Source organism: Patagioenas fasciata, chromosome 5 (assembly GCF_037038585.1).
Source record: "Patagioenas fasciata isolate bPatFas1 chromosome 5, bPatFas1.hap1, whole genome shotgun sequence".
Taxonomy (NCBI): Eukaryota; Metazoa; Chordata; class Aves; order Columbiformes; family Columbidae; genus Patagioenas; species Patagioenas fasciata.
In genome coordinates, this window is record NC_092524.1 from 4,568,378 (window position 1) to 4,587,182 (window position 18,805).

General features: G+C 38.0%; 1 protein-coding gene across 7 annotated transcripts in view; it reads left to right on the forward strand.

Moving 5' to 3' along the window:
* NELL1 (neural EGFL like 1) overlaps positions 1–18,805 on the forward strand; it is a 271,852-nt gene that overhangs the window by 71,543 nt on the left and 181,504 nt on the right. For all 7 annotated transcript variants that reach the window (XM_071808817.1, XM_065839269.2, XM_065839270.2 and 4 more), the window contains exons 11-12: positions 5,457–5,556; positions 14,634–14,762. In XM_071808817.1, coding sequence (XP_071664918.1) covers positions 5,457–5,556; positions 14,634–14,762 — 229 coding nt within the window. The remainder of the gene's footprint in view (positions 1–5,456; positions 5,557–14,633; positions 14,763–18,805) is intronic.

Genomic DNA, 18,805 nt, shown 5'->3' on the forward strand with positions numbered 1-18,805 from the left:
GTGCATTTCTTTAGGCTTCCTTCGTGCAAACGTGATATCTGTTGTCTTGAAAAGGTGAACTTGAAGTCAGTGAAAGCCACAAATACAAAACCAAGACAGGAATGTGACCCATGTAGGATAGTAAAAAAAATGGGCAAAATGAGTTGGAGGGATGTTTTATCTTTTATCTCCTGATTTCATGAGCTCTAGAACAAGGCAGCAGCATCTTGAGCCAGTTACAAATTGCTAAAATTTGAAGCAATCTGACTTATATTGCTTGAGTTATTCTAGATTTACTCTAGTATTATTGAAACTATAGGTAGCCCTGCTAACAACTGAGGTAAATTACTAAGTGTTGGACTGGACTGGGGTCTTTCTTGACAAGTTCATAACACTTAGCTACAGTCAATAGTTAAGAACAAAGGTAAGTGGAGACTGTGTTAGGTAGGAACATTCAGGGAGTGTTAGGGAATAAGAGTGCTACACAGTGTGTTAAGTTTGGCAGAAACCAGTTGTTGCCAAGACTATCATTAAGAGAAGAGGGTACTAGTAAATAATGATAAAAGGCTCATTGCTCTGCTGAGACGTGTATTTTTTGAGAGTGTGCGCATGCTTTAAATATGATTTGTAACTTCAGAGAAGCACAACTATTTTAAAAACATTTGCTCTCACATGTAATTTTCCATTATTTTTGGGTTTGCATCTTGTAGAATTTGTAGAGGGGGAAGGGTGATACAGGGGAGGCTTACAATGTTACTGACAGATCAATGTGCTAGAACAATTATGAAAAACATTTGGAAAAGATTACAATGATCTAGTTATTGCACTTGTGACTGAGCGTACAGAGTAGCAATTTTATGTTCACTAATGGAAAGGGACAATAACTGGTTGCAGATGTTGTGAAAGCAGCTTGTTATGCAGAATTACTTTGCTGTTGTTAGTGTTCAGCTGTATAGGGGTGCTCAACATTGTATATATGAATACGTGGGCAAGGTCGTTGCCTTGAAGACAGACTAAGGTCCCTGTTATTTATAGTATGACATAGAATGTTTATTTGGGAGGGCAAGTGCCTGCATGAAATAAGGTGAGAACTGGAGGATTTTCACATTGAAGTGAAACCAGAGAGAGTGATCTGAATTATGTCTGTGGAACCTCTCCGTGCTATAAATAAGAGTGTTATCTTCATCATTATGAGCATGACAATACATTGATGAAGGCTAAAAGCAAATACTGACCATTGAATATCTGTCAGATCAGAAATAACTAAAATAGCAATGAAAAGAGCTTTTGCATTTTCCTCATTGTTAAAGGAAATTGGTATGGCAATGCTAATTGCAGTAATGTTGCAGTTTATGTTGATAAGTGTTTGAAACAGCACACGTGAATGTAATACCATGAAAAAACACCGAGTCCATGTCTCAAAAAGATAAAAGAAGAAAAAAGATTTCCACAGTCATGTTTCGATAAGACATTAAACTTCACTGGCAAAGCTTGTGCTTCTAACTCAAGAGAGTTTTTAGGTGGATGCTTACCTCTGCCTCTATGAGATAATGTTTCTGCAGACAGATAGTTCATTCCATGAGTCTACAGCATGACCTCTTAAGAGCTGTAAGGAAAACAGCTACTTATTTATTGCCTCAATTAGGAACACTTACTAGATGAAGGATGAATGGTGATGGATCAAGCTGTGACTGTGCTCAATGTTTTCTATCCCCTATGGGTCTACTGGTGGGCAAGGTGGTATATAAATAAAGGCAGGGCTTTGTGCTAGGGGAAGGACTACAAAAAATTTACTGTAGTTTAATTTCCAGACTTGAAAAACAGACATTAAGTTTGAAAAGCTGTTGATCCATGAAGGAATACAGTAGAGGGTACACATCAACTGTCAATTTATTAGTGTTGATAAAGATGACTTAAAAATTTTGGGTAGTAGCTCTTGTGTTTGTAAAGGAGAGGATGTAGTTGTAGGCAGGGTAGTGTCAAAAACATAAAGTGAAAATTTCACATTTCAGTTTTTATTTGAAGATAGTTGTTTTTGCATAGGTACTGATCTAAGCATAAGGGGCTTTTAACTTTTATATTTTTTCCATCCAACAAAAATAACAATTATACTGATGGATCCGGATAGATCAAAGATTTTCTTTATCAGGCTGTGAGCAGGTTTTTTTTATTCTTTCTGAAAACTAATCCAGACTAAAACTGTATTTGATGCACATCCTCTTAACCATAGGCACAGATGTTGCTGACGGACAGCCGTTCCCAGTTGGAATCCTGCCCACAAACACTCTCTAGATTAATCTACAATGACAAAGTGACAAAATTAGTCTACAGGTGTTTCTAAGAATCACGGGCTGGTTGAGGTTGGCAGGGACCTCTGGAGGTCGTTCTGTCCAACTCCCCTGCTTGAGCACGGCCACCTAGGCCAGTTGCCCAAGACCGTGTCCAGACAACCTTTGAATATCTCTGAGGATGGAGACCCCACAAGCTCCTTGATAGACAGGGCTCCACTGACTTTTCAGGAAGCTTAACTAAGTTTTTCGCAGAGCTAAGGAACAATATGGTTCCTAGAGTGACAGCTGAGGACAGTATTTGGAACTTCTCCTGAAAGGCTGATCAATAACAGCCGAAACAAGAGGGATGGGGGGGCAACCCAACTCAACAACTCAACTCAATAACAAAACCTCAAAATAACCTAATATGAAAATTTTCCAGATCTGATCATCTGAGATGAGCTGTTTGTGGTTCAAATATTCATTGCAAGTCACAGATTAGGCTTATAGCCAATTCTTTTTAATGTACTTACCTTTGTAATAACAAGAAATTTAATTATCTTCTTGTAAATGTTTGACTCCAGATCTCATTCTTTGTGGATTGTGTGTCACCATTGGAACTTGACCTATTTATTCCAAAATAATGTCTTTTTGACATCTGTTGAAGTCCAGAATCTATGATTATGTATGTGAATTGAGTATCAAAGTTAGTAATTTTTCTGAGGCTGCCTGATGCAAGAATTCAGGAGTGTGAACTACTCTTGCTTATCTCAGTAGATAAAATCTGAAATCTAATGATGATCATTCTTATAGTCGGATCTGTACTAGTTTATAACAAATTGATTTTTATCCGAAGAGTACTCAACATGGAAACATTTTAATTGTTTTAAAACTTAATTATAAATATGTTCTATTTGTTTTCCCAAGATAGAAATTCTACAGAAGAAGGGGAACTTTAGAGAAAAAACATCTTTCTGTCATTAAATAAATGGAATTCTCTTTGTCTTTTTTTAGTCTCCTTATGATTCACTAAAGGTGTGAGCTTGGATTGAATTTATCTTTAGCTTCTTGACTCATCTTGATCACTGATTTGACTTCCGTATGATTTCTTGATTTCTTGCCATCTTTTTTGACCAGATTTATCATCAGTCAACGCTTTTCATCCATATGTTGACATCCTGTACCTTTTCTGCTGCAATTGCCTTGTCTCAGCTTGAATAGGCGATAAGTTATAGCCAGAGCTTTTCCAGCTGGTAGTTTGATAACATGATAGTAAATGACGGCTCAGTGTGTCGGGTTCTTTTATCACCTTTGCTGCTGCAGTTGCACAGGCAACCATGGGGGATTCCTCCCTTTCACTTCTGGAAGTGAGATCAGAAGGAGACCTGATACCTCCATTAACTTCACTGTTGTTGTGTGGGCACTTGTTTCAATGATGCATGCTATATGTGATACTGTAGAGAGCTGCTTTTTTTAAAAGATAAAAAAGAGAACCTGATGCCTGTGGGTTTTTTTAAATACTATTTTTCATGACAGCAACTGATGCAACTTGCCAGTGAAGACAACTGGAAGTGAGAAAAACAGCTCGTCCCTGCTTAACCTGAAGATTGCCATCTCCAGGGCAGTCACAAGCTGTGATTGTAGAACGATTGGGTTTGCGTTGCCTACCTCTGCTGCAGCTCTCAATTGTAATGTAATACCTGTGAGCTGTTTGGCACCTTGTGCATCATTTGCACCTTGTAGGCGTTTTTTCAGCGTACATAACCGTGCAGGGCAGCTTGGTGCTGGGAGAGCTAATTCTGGAGCCTGAAACAACACAGGTTTAATCAACATGGGATGGATGCTGAGGTGAATTACCAGCAAGGGTTTTACTGTCCTGGTTCTGGCACCTGAGCTTGTCTTTTGGTGTGATGTGGCTCCTTGTCTCGTAGCTAACAAGAGTGTTCATGTGTAGGGGTGTTTCTTCGTACAGGGTAGACATGTGGGTATTTTCAACATCCTCTGATCAAAGTCGTGTATCTGATCCATCAGATTATGAGAATGGTCGCTTTAATAACATATTTTGTCTTTGGTTTTTGTTCCACTATCTGAGGCATCATGAAAAATATTTTGGGGAGGATTAGGGACTAGATTCATATTCATAAGGTGTATTGGCAATATAGCAGGCTGCCTGCTTGCTTAGTGGAGTTTCGCAGCCCTTCGGAAAACTGGATTACTCAGATGTGGAGAGTCCTGTGGGATAGTTATTGTAGCTCCTGCTGAGCAAAAATCCTGGTAGTTAATCTCTGCTTCACTTGGCAGTTCACAGTGATGGCACAGCTGCAGATGGGATGCTGAAGAAGTAAATTATGGTATGGAAAAGGCTGGAGGGGGATAAGGGAAAAGAGGAGGCTATTTGGGGACAAGATGTTAAGAAACAACTATGAAGAGCAGGACAGCTGTTTGGTCTGGAGACAGGGTGAAGCTTATTTCCCAGATGGGAAGAAGATGGTGTAAAATCTCCCCAAAAAGTCTTTAAGTCCGTCATTTTAGAAAATTTCTACCAACAGCTAGACCTCCTATACACAGTCTTATTCTACATCTAGCAGAAATCAAATATATAAAAATATCTTGACCTTGATTTACTTTTTATACAATCTCAAAATGGAATTTCTGCTTTGCCATACCTTTGAAGAACCTCATTTCTGGAAATTAGATGATCAGTAATTCTAAAGAACAGACCCTTTTAATTGGACACAGCAGCCCTACACATGACACTTGAAAATATTGGTCTTCTGTCTGCTGTGTTTGTTTGAGCTGAATAATTTATCAGTGAGTTATGTAGAATATGAAATAAGAGGAGTAAAACTTGGACTTGGGTAAAGCAGGAAGGCTGTATTTAACAAAAACCTGGAGTGAAATTCTTTACATCCTTCAAGTACGTGAAAGGAAACCAACTATACTTGGAGACAACATATTTGGAAAAACTACTATAGAATTCAGAGCTTAAGTGCCTTTTTTTCCCCCTTCTTTTGAATCTGGGCATAGAAATGTCCAAGTAGATTACTTTAGATGTTATGTTGTAAAGAATTAATTTAACTTGCTGCCTGCTAGTTTACAAGTGTTGTTAGTAGAGATTACCCAAGTTATAGATGGAAAATTATGTGTACCTTGTCATTCTACATGTTAAATCAATTTATAATTTTTTAAATGTTGTTTGCTTTCCAGAATGGAGTTTTAGTAAAAGTAACAGAGGCTTGCCCACCATTGAACTGCTCAGAAAAAGATCACGTCCTTCCAGAGAACCAGTGTTGCAGTGTTTGTAGAGGTAAGCCAGCGATTGTGCATGCTTGGAAGGAATATAAGTTGCTGATTCGACAGGGGGACACACTGGAAGGAACAATTCCCTTTTAATGAGATATTAGGTACCTCTATAAACCTGAGTCTATAATTAGCCTTCACGTCAAACCAGTCTGTGATACTCCTTTGGGTAGAAGACTTAGCAGATACAGAGCTGTAATTGCGCTGAATTAGAGAGGGGAAAGAGAGACCAAAGGAAGAGTTGGGGGAGAAAGGGCCGAGTATCTTTTAAGAATTCCCATTAGGAAGAAGTTGCGTTTGCAAAAGAGATTATTTTATGTTGCTTCAACTTGCAACTGCACTAACTGTACGGGGGTTTGGAAGTGTTTTTTCAAGCTTTCTATTTTGCAATCACAATAACGTTAAGATTCCAGTTTGATGGATGTTTTGAGATTGATTTAGATCTGAGTTCTCTCAGGACTCATAAATGAGTTAAGCTGGACAATTACAGAATAAAAATGAAAAAATAAGCCTAGAACCCAAAACCCGATTTTTTCTTCCTTCCAGTGGGGCATTGAGATGCAGATTCCTCTTGCATGTTCACTTTCAGCCCTGGCTGAATCCTGATTACATGCTGGACCAGACTGAACAGCCGTAGCTAAAATCTTGAGGAAATTCCCTCAAATGAGGAAAATGCAGGTGTCACAAGGATGGAGAACTCAAACAATCTTCCTTTTTAAAGGTGTTGGCATCAGTGAGCTGTTTGGTGACATAACTCCCTGTGTATGTCTGTATTGTACCTTTTGTTCCACGCCTCTCCCTTGGTGCTGAGTCTAAGCTGAGTTTAAGGGGAGCCTGGTCTCTCAGAGCAGGATTTGCATGTCAGCCCTTAGCAATGCAGCTCAGAAATTTCAAGCGAGAGCTTTGCCAAATGAACATTAGGCGTTTCCAGGCTTAGATGATTATTGTGGCCTTCTGGACAACTTTTCTTGCCTGTGTGTAAATTCCTCTGGTGCCAGGGATGGGGCTCTGAATCTCTCCCTTAGTCAGTACATTTTAATTAATAAATATGCATAGTTAAATATTTACCAAGGCCTTGAACTTGCAATCGTATGCACATGGTTGCAGGGACCAGCATGTTTCAGACTGCTTGCTGGATCATGGTCTAAGAATACACACATTAATTTTTCGAGCAGTTTCTAGAAACATCTGTAGCTATTTAAGCAAGCAGTAAGTGTTGCTTCGTTGTCCCTCAGAGGACTCGTATGTCTTAATGATACTTCTTAACAGATGGCCCAGTTTGATGTAGTGCAGTACAGGAAAAAAAGATCTTCATTACTTAAAAGCATTAGAAATCAGAAAGCTTCAAAGTTGATGAAAGACAGGCTCTGTGTTATTCAGTTCTATATTATTGTTAATGATAGGTGCTCTTTTTATATATTCATGCCAAGCCTGTTTTTATTATTTATAAAATAGCGTGAATGTGTATACTTATGTAATGGTCTCCGGGAGCAAAGGAAGGAATTGCAGCTTCACTTCCTATGAATTCTGATACATGGTGCTTTCAAACTGATACGTTAAACTTCCACTTGAATTCTCCTTTAGCTGGCTATTAAAACAGTGCCACCTCCTTTTGGATTTCATCTTTGCTTTTTAAAATTATTTTTAAAATTATGCTTGAATATCTGATTAATTTTGTCAGCTTTACAAAGACATAAATTGAAGTTAGCACTCCTAAACTGCTTTTTATACCTTGAAGTAGAAGATATGCTACCTGACATTTTTGCTTCAGTTGCATGCAACCCCAATCAGCACTCTCTCTCTCCCTCTCTCTCTCTCTCTCTCTATATATATATATATAGCTATATCCTGGTGTTAATAACGGAGATTTATTCAGAATTCTGTATTTGATATGGGTTTTATCATGCAAACAGGTGCTCTCTGATATGACAAACAGGCCATAGTTTCTGGTCCCAGCTTGTGCCAACATGTCCTTCACTGGCAATGGGTAGAGTGCAATAATGACCTTTTTTTGAGACTATATTTGGCTTTTATTGTCCAAGTGAAAGCAGTGAGGAAGAAATACTGTAGTAAATATAGTTCTAAGTAATCAGAGAGTCTTGAAAGCCCGTATGGATCATTGTGTGATGATACAGATGATTCTTTGCATTAATTAGTCAACAGGATGATTGGTAAGCATTTAGTAGTAATGTTAAATGAGAACAGTAATTCCATGTAAAGTTTATTATTGCATGCTAGTGACCGGGTTTGTATCAGTTTGTGCTTTCTTTAGTATCTAGTTGTGGAAACAGCAAACTGCTACTGAATTTCATGTTTTGTAGAATTCTAGAATACCTTTGCTGAAGTGGGCAAGGGTGGGAGGTTTGCAGCTTGTGCTTTTCTAGCTGCAGCAGAGGAATTTCCATTTAATAAAAGGATAAATGTGAGGGATCAACAGAAAGGAAAAAAAACGCAGAGAAATGCGGAAACTTCATGATGCTGTGATATGAGACTATTCGGGGATCTCTGTAATATCTACCACAATAATAGATAAGTGCCTAAAATAAAACAGGGTATGCAAGGGGAAAAAATGAATCTGTGGTGTTTATGGGTGATGGAAATTGCGAGTCAGCAAAGGACCGAGTTGAAAACTGTAATGTACACAGCTGGTGGGCTGCCTGATAGTCATTATTGTTTGTAAATGGTTAGAAAAGGAAAGACAGCAAATCATACCTTTTCTTCTTCAGGTTTGCTACATGAACTTATATTGCAAAAGCTAACGTTTTGCTGAAAGCCAATTCTAGATTTCAGTCGAATGATTGTCTAAGGTGTTCTGCAAGGCAGGCGGAGTATGGAAAAACTGCTGTACAATGACAGCTTGGTTTGGGGATTTGGTGTATCTGAATGCAAAAACAGGCCTCATCAGATCTCTATCCTCAAATATTATGTAGAATATGCCCTTCATCTTGTGTGCTTTAATATAAATGCCTGCTTAAACTATGTGGCTACTTTATACTTTCCAGCAGGACAATGTGCTATTATTAAGCTCTCTTCTAGGCACACAGAAATTTTAGGTAATTTTAAGATTTTACAAAGAATCATTGTGTAATAAACTATATTTTTTTTACTACTTTTTTGAGAATCAGTCATTTTTCTTACAGCATGCCTGCTACTTTTTTTATAGCCCAGAGACAAATCTAATACAAAAACTAGTGTCATAAAAGTGTTTTATTGTTCCCTTTAGCTGTTTTTCTCCTCGCCAAAGACAGTGTATAATTTTGAAAGAGTGGCTTTTTTTCCTCTTTTGAATGAGTGATGCAAATAAAGTTTCATGGGAGAATTTTTATGTTGTTATGCTCACAACTTTAATTTGTAAGAACAGCCTTACCAGCCCAAGCACTTCAGTCGTGCTCCCCTTAAAAGAGAGTGTGAGGCAATACTAAAGCCGTGAGAGCTGTTTGGTTTCTGGAGAAAGCCATTTTTATTTGTTGTCCTGTAACGCGATGAATTGAGATGGACTGGTGATGCTGGTTGGTGGTAAGTGGAGAATCCCATTGGTGAGCTGAAGTTTGCATTTTACCGCATTCATTTCTAAAAATGGTGCTTCTGCCACCCTTCTCTTGCTTTTCTTCTTGTTTTCAAGAGGTTTTGATTCCTTCGATTAGAGGATGGGAAAGCTCTTGAGTTAGTGTGTTCATCACGTCTCCCTGTCTAGCTGCGAAACTGAGATTTGCTCTTTCAGAAATCAAATGTTTCTCGTTCATTCGAGGTTTTAGTTTTATTAAGATTTAATAGAGGTTGTTACATATGAATTAGTAGATTTCTAAAGATAGTTATGATGTTACTTAGTATTTAGAAGAGCTTTGTATCTGAAAGAAGAGTCTTTATAAGCTTGTTAGGCTGTGCAGCACCATTACTCTAATGCACACAAGTAAGCAGTAAATTATAAGGTCTGTATTGATACAACAGCTTGAAAGAATTAATGAAGTTACTGTTTTATGTCAGACCACTGAGTTCTGGGACCACGGTCTCTGAAGGCGTAAAAACTGCTGTTCAAAGTGCTTCGTTGCTCATGACTCATTAAAAACTGATTCAGATCATGAAAGAGCATAATTACTAGTGCAAATTTTATGACTCTTCCTATGAGTTGTCCCTCAGATTTACTTTATACATTTATGTAGTAACTGTGGGGTTAAATCACAAAAACAGTAAAGATTTTGAGGCTGAAATTACTTTGGACCTGTTGAAAATTGCTATTGCTATTAATGGAAACATCGTCAGTATTCTTTTTAGAACCCTCTGAAATGGGAAAGAGTGAAATGTAGATTGCTGACGGGTACCTTCTTGAACAGCAAGAGAACAGAGGTTTTGCAGTTTTTTGAAGTAAATAGGTAGAGATAGTGTAAGAAGTACAGAAAGCATTACGGATGTTATCAGGAAACCCTCAGAAAAATGAGAGGTGCATTAGTGTTGCCCATAAAAAAAGGAGAAAGAGATATGGATATAAGATATATTGATTCCAGCTGTAGTCTTGAATGAGTTCTTGCATTCTTCAGCCAGTAATTAAGCCACATTACCAAATATGTTAAATGCTTAAAAAACCTGGGTGACAGCGCGAACCAGTTTAGTGTGCTGATCTGGAAAAGCAGATCCTGAGGTTCTGGGAGCTGGAACCTGCAGATATTCAGAAGCTTGGAGAAATAAGAGCAAAGTTCACATGTCCCAAAATGGAATAAATGCTTAATTTTAGCTAATCTGACTTGAGACCACTAGATCCTAGCTGATTGTGCACTTGATGATGCTGCAGAAGTAATAGTTGTATGTCTGCTAGCATGAAATCTTTTTCATAATTGTCTTAGTACATTTATTAATGGTCATTCTACAGTCAGAAGAAAGAAGTAGAAAGATACAAGTATGTTATTAAGAAAAATTGGAGCAAACATTTCAGCAACCTTGTTAAAGGAGGAGAGTGATGTTATCAGAAATGTTTGGGGAAGGAACAGAGGTCATCAGGCCCATCAAAAATCTAAACACACTCTTCAATATTTAATTCCCTTGTTGGTAGAACCTAATTGTATCTCGAATGTCTTGAATGACTTTGAAGGGCTGTTGTGCACATTTATGACTGTGTATGTGTGGGGAAAATGGTTTCTGACATCTGTTCTGAATGTGTTTATCTGTGATTTTAATTCATGCTCACTTGCCTTGTCATCTGTGTTGGCCTGAAATTAGTTTAGATTATCAGAAGTATTTAAGATTTCTTTGTGCTTCTGTCAAATCCCCTCCAGTTGCCTGCTTGCTTGGATGTGGCGATTCTATTTTCAGCCATGTCTCGTGTTTAGAGAGGAGCTGACTGTCTCAGATAAGACTTTGCTGAATATTCTCAAGTCTCGGTAATTCAGTGATTTTCACCTGGGCAGCTGGAATGTGTGCCCTCTGCTAGCTGAGATTCAGGGATCCCACCGTGGTACCGATGGGTGGTTTCGCCATCTGTGTAGGTATTTTAAGGGAACCCCATAATCCATTTCACAGCAAAGAATTAATAAAAATCAGATGTTTGCATTCTTTTCCATTCTGCTTACTTGGGGATAAGAATTGCTCCCATGAATAGACTGGGCATGAATAGATTGATGTTTAAGTCAGTGCTTATGTCCCTCTGTATTTAGTCAGGAATATAAGCAGAGCTGTTGCAGTCAGTGGCCCTTTGTGCATTTTTTAATGTTTTGCTGAATATCTAATCTTATTTAGCTGTATCAGATGTTGAATTGGGATTGTTAAATGTAAGAAGAACACAGCTAGCTTATTTCTTCATGTTACAGTCCAAATATAGAATCATAGATATAAGGTGGCATTTATTTGCCAGAAGAGCAGGAAAAGCACTTGGGCCTATTATGAGCTAAGGGTAGATGCCATTTTATTCCTTTCTTGCCTCCAAAACCCCAGCTGGGAGAATGCAGACCAGGCTCTGAGAAATGCAAGAGCTGCACTTCCTTGGTGTGCACCTTTTAGCTCTTTTGAAGTGCTAAATGTGCATCTGCACTGCAAAAGTACTTGGAAAAGCCTCTGATCCAATCCAGCTCTGATAGGGGCGCAGTGAACCCTCACTCTTTTATGCCAATAAATAAGTTCTTTTGTTTGTTTCCTTCTGTTGGTTAGCCTTAAAATGCAGTAATGCACACTGTTGTAGCACTGTGCGTGTTCTCAACAGGAATGGCTTCCACTTTCCACTTAGGGAGGTATTGAACATGTTTTCTGAAACGCTGTGGGAAATTGAAGTTGAGTCACTTTTAGTCAGCGTTTTTAAAAGGTGTTTCATAGTTCTTTTATAATAATAAATGCCGAGGCAATCTAGAGATGTAGTAGGTGTTCTATCATTGTGTGTTCCTAATGAGAGGAGAACAATGAAAAGTTCTTTAGAGCTTCTAATTACCCAAGTTACAGAACTGTAGCATTATTTTTTTCTCCTGTTCTCTTTTGAAGTCTGATTCTGAATGGAGACAGTTCATAGTTGAGTTGATAATAAAGAAACAAAAGCAATACAGGTTTTTCCAGGCAATTTTTAACAAATGGTGACAGCTCTAGTGCTACAAAATGGGTAGTCAGGGTAGTCATCATATCTACTGATGAATTTCATATAAACAGTGAAGAATTCTTAGGGCTATAATGGGATATTGAAAGTAACCAGCAGCTTGTGCTTGGGAGAAAGTGCTGTTAGAACAGAGCGGCTGATCTGGGACTGAGGGCTTGTGATGAAAGTTAACCCTGAGAAGCCATCCCTGGGGCTAATTGTGTTAAATTTGCCATGAACTGATCGCAGGGTAAAATGTTGACTGAGTGGTTTAAAGAGAGGCCAGAATCCAGGAGTTTTTTTGGGTGCAGAAAGTTGTATATGGGCTATTGTAACCAAAACATGCTGAGAAAGAATAAACAATTTTTACATGTTTGGACAAGAGGGAAATATAAATTAATAAAATTAAAATGTGCTAAGAGAGTAGTAACAGTCCACAGTAGATGAAAATGTGATATTTTTATGGTGCGTAGCTTAACACACTGATGTGTTACATCGGTTCTGAGTAGTAGTATCTACCAGTAATAATCAAATATAAAGCTAGTACTGTGTATGAGCTCAAAGGAGAATTATTATTCTAAAGAAGCAAGAATTATAGACCAGGATGTCATAGTCGTAGGGGAAACAGTGACAAAGAAAATGTTATAAAACTTGTTGTCTCTTGGATATTATCTAGAACTCCAACAGAATAGTAATCCTGCTTGGGGAGTATAAATTAGATGCTGAATGGATGCGTTTGGGGAGATGGGTTCCAGTGTTCAGTTTCGATTATAATTATAAAGGCAAAAATGAGAAGTCAAATACTGTGATTGCCTAAATAGCTAAAGGCAGTGTAACTGCACCCTTTTTTACCAGTATAAAATGTAGCCAGGCTTGACAAGGCTGTAGCTGGAATACTTAAGTGTTTTTTACCAGACTGTGAAATGAATGAAGACTAGAAGGGATATCTGCAGTTTTCGTTAATGGAGTTGGTTCTTTTTTGGAAGTTGGATTACAATGACAGGACGCTCTAAAGGAGCACAAGGAGGGTACCTTGGTTCTTAATAAAATTAATCTGAAGTTTAAATGTAGAGTTGGATGTTGACTCTGAGAAAATGTCCTTGCTAACAAGTGTTACATTTTTTAAAAAAATGACCTCAACCCAAAGTTAGATGATTATATCAATATGTACTGAAGTGATGAAATCTGATTTTTAAGTTAGTACATGACTGAAGTGCATGTTTAGAAACAAATACAACCCCTCTCAGTGAACAACAGCTTCAGGATATCGCATGAAAATTTGCTTACTGTAGATGAACACTACACTAAGTATAACCTAAAGTCTTCCAAAGTTCCGTAAAGAATATCAAAGCAAGGGTTATGAACAAAGATCTGATTCTGGCCTTTAGATCTTAGAAGTCCAGGTTGTCTTTTTCTTGACTGTGATTAGGGGATGTTGGGAAAGTTTGGCATCAGTGAACTAGAACTTTTAGTTTGCTCCTTTATGACCAGGCAGAATTGGCAGGAACTGTGCTTATATTCATATAAGGGCAAGCTGGAATAGAAGGAGCCGATTCTATGTCTGGGTTTCTGGTTTCCCTCCTCCTAGGAGAGAAAATGCAGAAAAAATAAGAATTACTGACATGACTGTTTATGTATCTCAGGCAAATAGAAATTGACTCTTGGATATTAATAGAGAACAAAGCATCAAAAATACACCAATAGGGGGAAAAAAATTGTTATCAAATTCTGTGGTGTATTCATTTCTCTCTTACAGTACTTCCAGTGGTGTGCCTTTAAAGAGATAAAGTTGCAATTACGTTCACTTTAGACTTCAGCAGGGAGAGATTTTGACACATCTTTGAGAAATAATGAAAATCAGGAAGAAAGACCTTGAACCAGTTGTGCTTTTACACAAGAAAGCGGGAAAGTTCATCGTGTTTGTAGAAATGACTTTGTATGGAATAAAAGAAACTGTTTATAAAGAAGCTATGCAGAAAAAAGGAGAGATTAATATAAATTCTCCCCTACAAAACATGATGCGCGGATTAAGCATAAACTGTTGAAACAATCCAAGTAGTTTTTGATGACGGAACTACAAGGCGCTGCATGAGGTTGTTTTGACTACCAGTATAGCTTTGTGTTCTAATGTAGCATCTCATTTTTGCTCTTCTAAAACCACACTTGATTATGTGTAATAAGAGAACTATGAAGGATTTTTATTTTAATATTCTTGGCAATCGGAGGTAAGGTGGTCTTTTATCCTACATGGGTTCATTAGATGACTGATGTGTTTTCATGGCTTCTTGCTTTGAAGTTATCTTTTCTCCTGACTAAAACTAGTCGTACAAATAGATTTTTCAACAAAATAATTTCACTGAGAATGAGTTGGTGGAGGAATCCAAAAAGCCTGTGTACACCAGATAGGTTTATAGAGAGAATTTCTGGAATGTAGCATGCCAAAGTTCTTCAGAGTAATTCAATCAATGTAAATATTAAACCTGAATATCTGAAATAAACATGTTTTAATACTGTTTTGTGTGTTCCTTGTATTTCAGGTCATAACTTCTGCGCAGAGGGACACAAATGTGGTGAAAATTCAGAATGCAAGAACTGGAACACAAAAGCTACCTGTGAATGCAAGAGTGGTTACCTCTCTGTCCAAGGGGACTCTGCGTATTGTGAAGGTAAACAAAATATTTAAAGACCTCTCCCCTTGACAACCTCCTTAGAAGCACAGTGTCAAACGAATGGTTGACAAATTAATTTCATTGAAAAGTTCGGTTTCATGGTAGTGAATATCACAAGGGTCCTCTTTGCGTTCATAAATGTGGATTGAAGATGACAAGTGGCACTGGATCATTCCGATTACCTATTTATGGGCACACTTCACGGAACACCGTGTCATTACAATTTTTAAAATAACGTTTTTTTCAGACAATAGCACCTACCTCCTAAAATGTTTTTTTTAGAGAACAACATCTTTATAAGAAACATTTAATTTAGGAAGGGGGAATTCTGCTGACATTTGTGAGAAAGATAAGTGTGGAGGCGTGCTGAGGGGTATGATACAGAAATGATGATCTGCTGTCCTTCCTGTAGTGCAGCTGTGGGCCAGGTACTTTACTGAAATGGTTTTCCTATGACACAGAAGAGACCTGTTTCTTAGAAGAGTGTAGCCGAGGTACTTGTTTTGATGTATTATTCCATCACAGGAACAAATGCAACAGGGCATCATTCTCTCTTTTGTTTCTCGGTGTTTTCTAGAGTTTGCTGTTATTTGTAGCTGTGATGGTACTTACTGCAAACTAAATTGATGAATCAACATATCCCACATTCCTTCCTGCCTTTACATTGTGGTTTTTATTTGCCCCTGTATGTCAGGCTGCAATATTGAATCTTGGCCATCGTAGTAAGTTTTTGAACTACTTTGTAAAAGAATATTTCCCTCAATTCTTTTTCTAACGGTACTGGTGATGGGAGATGGCATTTTTGACAAGCTGTGAAGATATACTGTAAGAATTGGAAGACAGGATGAAAGAATAAAAAAGACATGCATGGACTGGGCTTAAATTATCCTGCTTTTGTAAAAAAAGACCTCTTGGTGTATGTAAGTGAAGAGGACTGCTTTAAATAGCAGTTTACGGAACTGCTCAGTAAATTGCAGCTATAAATCTTGTGGTATTTAGTTCTCTACAAACAAAAATTCAAATGGTCCTATAGATGCACTTTCAGTGACTGGGAAAACAGCTTACAAGTTTCTTTGAAAAGTTGGGCAGAAGATACGCTGTATATAGAAAAAGCTTTTTTTCAATACAAAAAAAACTGTGAGAAGAGCTGTTCTTTACGTATTGCAAGGACTACTCAGAAGTCAGAAGATAGCTGATATAGAGCCTTGTTACTATAATACAGAATCCAGTATTTGTTCCTTTTTGCTGTTTTACATAAAATCAGTGCTTAACCTTTTTATTTACCTCTATGGAAAAAAATTAAACATCTTGACTCAATTTTGCAGATGTTGACAGTGCATTAGTGGTAGTGGTGGGGAAGGAGCTTTTTGAAGGAATTAATGGGAATTACGACATATCTGGTCTGTGTTGCATTCAATTTCAGAAGGGCAAATCAAATCTCTGACTTCTGTGCATGTGGGTGAAATGTGAGGAAAGAGAACAAACTCCTGGTGCCTGAGACCATGAGAGAGAGGCTTTCTGCATGTTATAAAATTATACATTTGCTAGAAGGAGCGAAGTTTTTAGGAGGTAAAATGGAGGAGGCCCTGCAGCAAGGGGACCTACAGACTGACAAATCGATTAACTAAGAGGTGATTCCTTTCGGCCCTGTGAAACCCTTTCACTCCTCACAACGGCTTTCTGCAACATCTCTTTATAGGCCTCTCTGATTTCATTTATATGTTTAATCTGCTAAACAGAGTCACTTCATAGTTGCCTATATAACATCCTCAAATGCACGGTGAAGCTGTGATTTAAAGAAACGAGCTCAAAGGCGTGTGTCTGAAGGTAGAATAACGTGGCAGTATGTTGGTATTGTATAGGGGTGGATTTTTTTTAGTGGTTTTGGATTGCTGTGTGTCTTGCCTAAGAAATAAATATACGAAACACCTGAACAACAAGTAGTAAACGTACAAAACACCTGTGGAAGCAAGGAGGATCTCATGCTCAGCTGTGATTCTGAATTGGTCCTCATCATTCCTACGCCTTTAAACTTAAAAGGCATATAAGATTACCGTTGCCTTTGAGATGACGAGGTTGAACTATTTCATACTCATGACGTGTGCCGATAAGCTGCACCTTAGTTCAGAGCGCTCCAGATCATTAAGTTAGAGCTTTCCAGATTTCTCGTCTCTCACAATGCATTTGAACTGCTTGTGCGTGTAAATTCTAATAGGTGGTATTATTTTACCTTACCTGTGTTTTTACTGTTATTTCTACTCTCTTTTGTACGGTTTCATCCTGCTGGAACTTATAGCATCATTTTGATCTTGTAAGATCTCTGAAGAATTGCGTTTGAGTCTGCTTTGCCTTTTCATATATATTTGTGTCTTTTTTTTTAACATTCCATATTCACATTTGCAATGCAGTGGAAAAAACTGAAAAGGTTCTAACTTTTCTCATAGAATTGGCATCAGCAAATTTGTAAAATAAATAACAAAAACCTGGGAGGCTTTTAGTGTTCATTCTCGGTAACTCCTTTCCAAGTAGTTAGCAGCTCCTTATGTCAAAATATATATGTAGGATAACCACCCACTTTATGTATTTCATTTTTGAAATAACATAAACGTGTTTAGGAAATACAGTTTCTGAAAACAAACAAGTATATTAAACTCATATTGAATGAAGGAGATAAGTGGAGATTCTCTGTGTTCTGTAAAAGCAACGTATTTCACTTGAAAACAGAAAAGTTGGGGTTTTTATACATTTGCGTACTTGTCTTGCATGTATGAGACGTAATTAGGGCATTCATCATTTTCAGAGAGACATATGGACATATTTCTGTTAATCATGTTGGCTGGGGTTTAACTACTGATGGGGTTACTGAGGCACAAGCATTGAACCACTGTCCATTTATATCTGCCCCATATTCACGGATAAATTCTGTGAATTGCACAAGTAGTTGGGAAGTCCCATGTCTGCAGGATGCAAACATTGATGTTAAACACAGCAGCATTTGCACACTTGCAGCTGGGGGTTTTTAGCACATGATATGGGAGCACCCGTGTTGAGGGCTGGAAGTTGCACCCATGAGAGTTAGAGATGGCGCAGCAGTTCAGTGGCAAAACCAGGGCTGAAATGGGGAGTTAATTTAAGTCTGCCTAATGCTGATTCTTCTAGACACGGTATGTGCTCTGTGCAGCAGGCATACAAATACTCTGCATGCCTTCAAAGCCACAAAACCCCGCAGTCTGTGACTACTTCACAAATACTAAGGGGACAGGCCGTGCCGTGTAAGCACACGGAGAGTCTGAAGCTCAGAGGTAAAATGAGAAAAATCAAGCCAAATCAGCTGAAAGTTTGTTGCTAGCGTGCTTATCCACACTTTCTAGATGCTAACAAGCAACCAACCATCTCTTCTGAAAAGAATATGGTGATTTTTCTGCTATATATTTCACAGTGAAGAGCAAAGGCAGAATTATTTTTTTTCCCACCACATTTCAGTTCTGTGTTCTTTATTACCTTCTTAACTTGAAAGATTAACAGCCCTTTCCTACCTGCAGGGTTGTTATATTGGTGCAAAAGTGATTATTACCTAGTGGCTGTTGAGCTCAGATTCATCGTGAGAGCCATTTAAATCCAAAGCAGGATGGATCTCCCAGTTAGGATAAATGTATTTTCTCACTGATGAGAATGCATGAAACAAGAAAATTAGTATTAACCTTCTGTCCTTCATGCACAACTCCTTATGCCGCCAAGAAATATCTAGTAAAACTGATACAGTTTTACTGTCATGTTCTACAGAAGTATTATTTTCCCTTTCTGCTTAACCAGTGTCACCAGAGAATGTTCCTGTGATAATGGGTGTAATACAGGAAAGGATACACTGACTAAAGTGGGCCTACAAGATTATTGTTCTCATTGTCTTGACTATATTGTAGTGTGTCTTTTCCCTCTATAGAGAAGTAGGATTGCATATGGTCTGTAAGGTGTCTTCCACCTGTCGATGTAAAGAGTGTAAACAAATGGTGTGAATCTGAGTTGATCTTTTAGGAAGAGGT